This window comes from Coturnix japonica, unplaced genomic scaffold (genome assembly GCF_001577835.2).
Source record: "Coturnix japonica isolate 7356 unplaced genomic scaffold, Coturnix japonica 2.1 chrUnrandom487, whole genome shotgun sequence".
Lineage (NCBI taxonomy): Eukaryota > Metazoa > Chordata > Aves > Galliformes > Phasianidae > Coturnix > Coturnix japonica.
This window is the reverse complement of record NW_015439882.1, coordinates 108,134-113,351: the sequence shown is the minus strand read 5'-3', so window position 1 is coordinate 113,351 and position 5,218 is coordinate 108,134. Positions and strand designations below refer to the sequence as shown.

Below are 5,218 nucleotides of genomic sequence, written 5' to 3'. Positions count from 1 at the left end.
GTTGGGGGGGGGGGCATTAAGGCGTATAGGACTGTGATGGGATATGAGAATAGAAGGGACACGAAGGCACACAGGGGGTTATAAAGGCGTATAGGACCGTGATGGGGTATGAGAATAGAGGGGACACGAAGGCACACAGGGGGACATACGGACATATAGGATCGTGATGGGGTATGAGAACGGAAGGGACACGGAGCCGCAGCACCCACCGGGCAGCCCGACCTTGGGCCGCAGCATCACTTCCACCGTGGCTCGGTCGGGGCTCTCCCTGCTGCCCTTCACCTCGGCGGGGCCGTACAGCCCGGCCAGCACCGACGTGTCACCTATTGGGGGGGGGGCACAGCGTTAATTCAGGGCTGGGGGTGCGGGACGGGGAAGGCCCGGAGCGGGGAACAGGCCCCGGTGTAGGCCCGGATGAGGCCCATAGGCCGGGCGAGGCCGCGTAGGGTCCCGCGGTCCCATTGCGCACCCTGCACGAACGTGGCGGAGCCGTCGGGCCGGGACAGCGGGCCTTGCTCGCAGGAGAACGGCCGCAACGAGCAGCCCGCCGCCTCCTCCGCCGCCTCCATTGCCAATGAGGCCGCTGCCGGCCAAGATGGCGGAACTTCCGCTCGTTCCGAGGCGGCTTCCGGGTCGCTCCCAGAGAAACTTCCGGGTCACTCCCAGAGGAACTTCCTCCCGCCTTCAGGCAACTTCCGCCCTCTCCCTGAGGCGACTTCCGCCTCCCAAGATGGCGGCGTTGGCGCTGAGGGCGCTGCGGGGGCGGCTTCTGTGGGCGGCTCCGGGGACAGCGAGGCGAGGCCTCGGCACCGCCGTGAGTGGGGGGGGGTGGCCGGGGTCCCGCAGCAGCTGCCCCCGCTGTGTCACCGTGTTCCTCGGTGTCCTACCGCCGTGTCCCCACGGCCCGGCTGTGACCCTGTGGGCCTACGGGCCTTCCCCACATCCCGGCCCTGTGAGCCCACGGCCATGTATCCCAATGGGCCGACAGCCCAACCCCATGACCCTACAGCCCAACCCCATGACCCTACAGCCCACCCCCTTGTCCCTATATCCCACCTGATGTCCCCATATGTTATCCCTATGTGCCCGTATTCCACCCCTGTGTCCCTATAGCCCACCCCCATGTGCCCATATTCCACCCCCATGACCCTATATCCCACCTGATATCCCCATATGTTATCCCTATGTGCCCATATTTCACTCCCATGACCCTATATCCCACCTGATGTCCCCATATGTTATCCCTATGTGCCCATATTCCACCCCTATGTCCCTATAGCCCACCTTCATGTGCCCATATCCCACCCCCATGTCTCTATATCCCACCTCCATGACCCTATGTCCCACCTGATATCCCCATATGTTATCCCTAGGTCCCCATATTCCACCCCCATGACCCTATATCCCACCTGATGTCCCCATATGTTGTCCCCATGAGCCCATATTCCACCCCCATGTCCCTACAGCCCACCCCCATGTCCCTATATCCCACCTGATGTCCCCATATGTTATCCCTAGATCCCCATATCCCACCCCCATGTCCCCATATTCCACCCCCATGACCCTATGTCCCACCTGATGTCCCCATATGTTATCCCTAGGTCCCCATATTCCACCCCCATGACCCCATATCCCACCCCCATGACCCTATATCCCACCTGATGTCCCCATGTGTTATCCCAGTGAGCCCATATTCCACCCCCATGTCCCTACATTGCATCCTCATGACCCTATATCCCATCCTCATGTCCCCATATCCTACCCTGATATCCCTACATCCCACCCCTATGTCCCCATGTCCCCATATCGCACCCCCATGTCCCCGTATCCCACCCCCATGTCCCCATATCCCATCCCCATGTCCCCATATCCCATCCCCATGTCCCCATATCCCACCCCCATGTCCCCATATCCCACTCCCATATCCTTACATCCCTCTCTCCATCCCCACAAACCCCCCCAAGCACTTTCTGTCCGTCCGTGTGTGGGTCGGTACCGGATCCCTTTTCGGGTCGGTGGCTTTTAGGACCTTTTATTACCATGGGATGACCCCAATAACCCCACAGCGGGATTTCCCATCGCTGGAGGAGAAGCCGCAGTTCCCCGGAGCCTCAGCTGAGTTTGTGGATCGCCTGGAGTTCATCCAACCCAATGTCATCTCTGGGATCCCCGTGTACCGTGTCATGGACCGACAGGGCCACATCATCAACCCCAGCCAGGACCCGCAGGTGAGGGGGGCACCCTGATGGGGCACAGCCACGTGTGTGAGGCTGGGAACACGCCATGGACACGTGTGTGAGGCTGTGAACACGCCATGGACACGTGTGTGAGGCTGTGAACACGCCATGGACGCGTGTGTGAGGCTGTGAACATGCCATGGACGCGTGTGTGAGGCTGTGAACACGCCATGGACACGTGTGTGAAGCTGTGAACACGCCATGGACACATGTGTGAGGCTGTGAACACGCCATGGACACACATGTGGTGCTGTGAACACGCCATGGACACGTGTGTGAGGCTGTGAACACGCCATAGACACGTGTGTGAGGCTGTGAACACACCATGGACACGTGTGTGAGGCTGTGAACACACCATGGACACGTGTGTGAGGCTGTGAACACACCATGGACACGTGTGTGAAGCTGTGAACATGGCTATGGACACGTGTGTGATGCTGTGAACACGCCATGGACACATGTGTGAGGCTGTGAACATGGCTATGGACACATGTGTGACACTATGAACATACCACATCCACACATGTGACACCCCACACACCCAACAGCCGGGTCTGTGACACCCTAAACACGTCCCACACACCCCAAACACGCATGTGACACGCATGTGACACGCGTGTGCCCCGTAGCTGTCCAAGGAGCTGGTGCTGAAGCTCTACAAGACCATGACGCTCCTTAACACCATGGACCGCATCCTCTACGAGTCCCAGCGGCAGGTAGGGGGCCCAGATGTGGGGCTGAGGTTGGGGGGTGGACGCCCCTATTTGTGCCCCTCTGACCCCTCTGTGCCCCCCCCAGGGCCGGATTTCCTTCTATATGACCAACTATGGTGAGGAGGGGACACACGTGGGCAGCGCGGCGGCGCTGGATGACACCGACCTGGTGTTTGGGCAGTACCGCGAGGCGGGTGAGGACCCCAAACATGGACCCGAATTTTGTATTTTTTAGAGGGAAAATCACTAAAAAATGATGTTTTTTTCCTCCATCTCCCCTTTGCTGTAGGGGTGCTGATGTACCGGGGGTACCCCCTGGATCTCTTTATGGCTCAGTGTTATGGTAATGCCAGCGACCCCGGCCGAGGTCGGCAGATGCCCGTGCACTACGGCTGCCGTGAGCGCCACTTCGTCACCATCTCGTCCCCTCTGGCCACACAGATCCCACAAGGTGACACCCCCCCTCTCCGCTGATTTCTCATTACTCAGGACCTCCGTTCAATAACCCCCACCAGGTATCCCCCATAACCGCCTTCCCTATTTGTGAGTCTTCTCCCCATGAGATCCTTCCCCAGGGTTCCCCCATAAGAACCCACTTCGTTACCACCTCATCGCCTCTGGCCCACAAGTGCAAGCAGATCCCAGCAAGGTGACCCCCCTCCCCAACTCAGGCCGCCCCCTATAAAACCCCTCATTACCCATCGTCCAGGACCCGCCGCATAAACCCACCAGGACATTTCCAGCCATCCACTATAGCCTCTGTTTTCCCACCACCCAACCCTCCCCATCCCTCACTCCTCCCCCCTCCCCTTCCAAGGACTTCCTATAACCCCTCCTACACCACCCAGGACCCCCCATAGAGCCCCCTTCCCCCCCAACGACCCCCCATAACCCCCTCAGGACCCCCCATAATCCCCCTCTGCGCCACCCAGGACCCCATTAAACCCCCCCAAGACCCCCAGCCCATCCACCACAGCCTCCATTTTACTCCCCCCTCCCCCAATCCCACCCCATAACCCCCCTACATCACCCAGGACCCCCATAAACCCCCACAGGACCCCCTCTGACCCCCCCCAGGACCCCTTATAACCCCCCTAAGACCCCCAGCCCATCCACCACATCCTCCATTTAACCCCCCCCTCCCCCAATCCCACCCCATAACCCCCTCTATCCTTCCCCCCCCAGCCGTGGGGGCTGCCTACGCCATCAAACGCGCCGACACCAGCCGGGCCGTCATCTGTTATTTTGGGGAGGGGGCTGCGAGTGAAGGGGACGCCCACGCCGGCTTCAACTTCGCTGCCACCCTGGAGTGCCCCATCATCTTCTTCTGCCGTAACAACGGCTACGCCATCTCCACCCCCACCTCCGAGCAGTACCGGGGGGACGGCATCGGTAAGGAGGGGAGGGGGGTGGGATTTGGGGGTATGAAGGGGGTATAAGGGGGGTCTTCACCCCCATTTTTGGCTGTCCCCATAGCGGCTCGGGGTCCGGGTTATGGGCTGCTCTCCATCCGCGTGGATGGCAACGATGTCTTTGCTGTTTATAACGCCACCAAGGAAGCGCGGCGCCGCGCCGTGGCTGAGAACCAGCCCTTCCTCATTGAGGCCATGACGTACCGGTATGAGACCCCCACCCCATAGAACCCACCCCCATAGAACCCCCAACCCCATACAGCCCCCCCACCCCCCTTATTCCTATTCCATGCCATTGTACCCCATTACTCCCCCACTACTCCCCTCATTCCCACTACACCTCATTCCTACCCCCCCAAATTACACCCCAGTATTCCCATAACCCCACCCCAAAACCCCCCATTAACCCCTTTCTTTCCCCAAACCCCCCATTAATCCCCCATTATCCCCTTCCTCTCTCCCCAAACCCATTAACTCCTTCCTTCCCTCCCAAATCCCCCCCATTATCCCCTTGCTCCCCCCCAAAGCCCCCATTAACCCCTTCTATCCCCCCAAATACCCCATTAACCCCTTCTATCCCCCCGAACCCCCCCATTAACCCCTTCCTTCCCCATTAATCCTCCATTAACCCCTTCCTCTCCCCTAAATCCCCCCATTAACCCCTTCCTTGCCCCCCCCCCCAGCATTGGCCACCACAGCACCAGTGATGACAGCTCTGCCTACCGCTCTGTGGACGAGGTGAACTATTGGGACAAACAGGACCACCCCATCTCCCGCCTGCGGCATTACATGCAGGGCAGGGGCTGGTGGGACGAGGAGCAGGAGAAGGGCTGGAGGAAAAGCTCCCGCAGGAAGG

At 59.9% G+C, this 5,218-nt stretch overlaps 2 protein-coding genes across 4 annotated transcripts in view; one reads left to right on the top strand and one right to left on the bottom strand.

The window, feature by feature from the left end:
- Positions 1-37: 37 nt before the first annotated feature.
- Positions 38-596, bottom strand: EXOSC5 (exosome component 5). The gene is made up of 2 exons (XM_015850543.2): positions 470-596; positions 38-323 (listed from the first exon to the last, which is right to left on the bottom strand). Exons 1-2 carry the CDS (start codon positions 567-569, stop codon positions 79-81), a joined length of 345 nt encoding a protein of 114 aa, XP_015706029.1. The 5' UTR covers positions 570-596; the 3' UTR covers positions 38-78.
- Positions 557-5,218, top strand: part of BCKDHA (branched chain keto acid dehydrogenase E1 subunit alpha) — a 7,889-nt gene continuing 3,227 nt past the window's right edge. For all 3 annotated transcript variants that reach the window (XR_001552336.2, XM_015850556.2, XM_015850554.2), the window contains exons 1-8: positions 557-814; positions 2,067-2,228; positions 2,867-2,953; positions 3,036-3,144; positions 3,240-3,401; positions 4,136-4,342; positions 4,427-4,568; positions 5,046-5,215. Coding sequence is in view for 2 of the 3 variants with exons in the window: in XM_015850556.2 (XP_015706042.1) it covers positions 575-814; positions 2,067-2,228; positions 2,867-2,953; positions 3,036-3,144; positions 3,240-3,401; positions 4,136-4,342; positions 4,427-4,568; positions 5,046-5,215 (1,279 nt within the window). In the remaining variant the exon portion in view is untranslated. The remainder of the gene's footprint in view (positions 815-2,066; positions 2,229-2,866; positions 2,954-3,035; positions 3,145-3,239; positions 3,402-4,135; positions 4,343-4,426; positions 4,569-5,045; positions 5,216-5,218) is intronic.

What these genes read in the sequence shown, in the direction of transcription:
- EXOSC5 (XM_015850543.2), bottom strand. Translation starts at nt 569, where the DNA reads ATGGAGGCGGCGGAGGAGGCGGCGGGCTGCTCGTTGCGGCCGTTCTCC. An exon ending in CTCCGCCACGTTCGTGCAGG is followed by an intron (nt 324 to 469) that starts GTGCGCAATGGG and finishes CCCCCCCAATAG; the next exon opens with GTGACACGTCGGTGCTGGCC.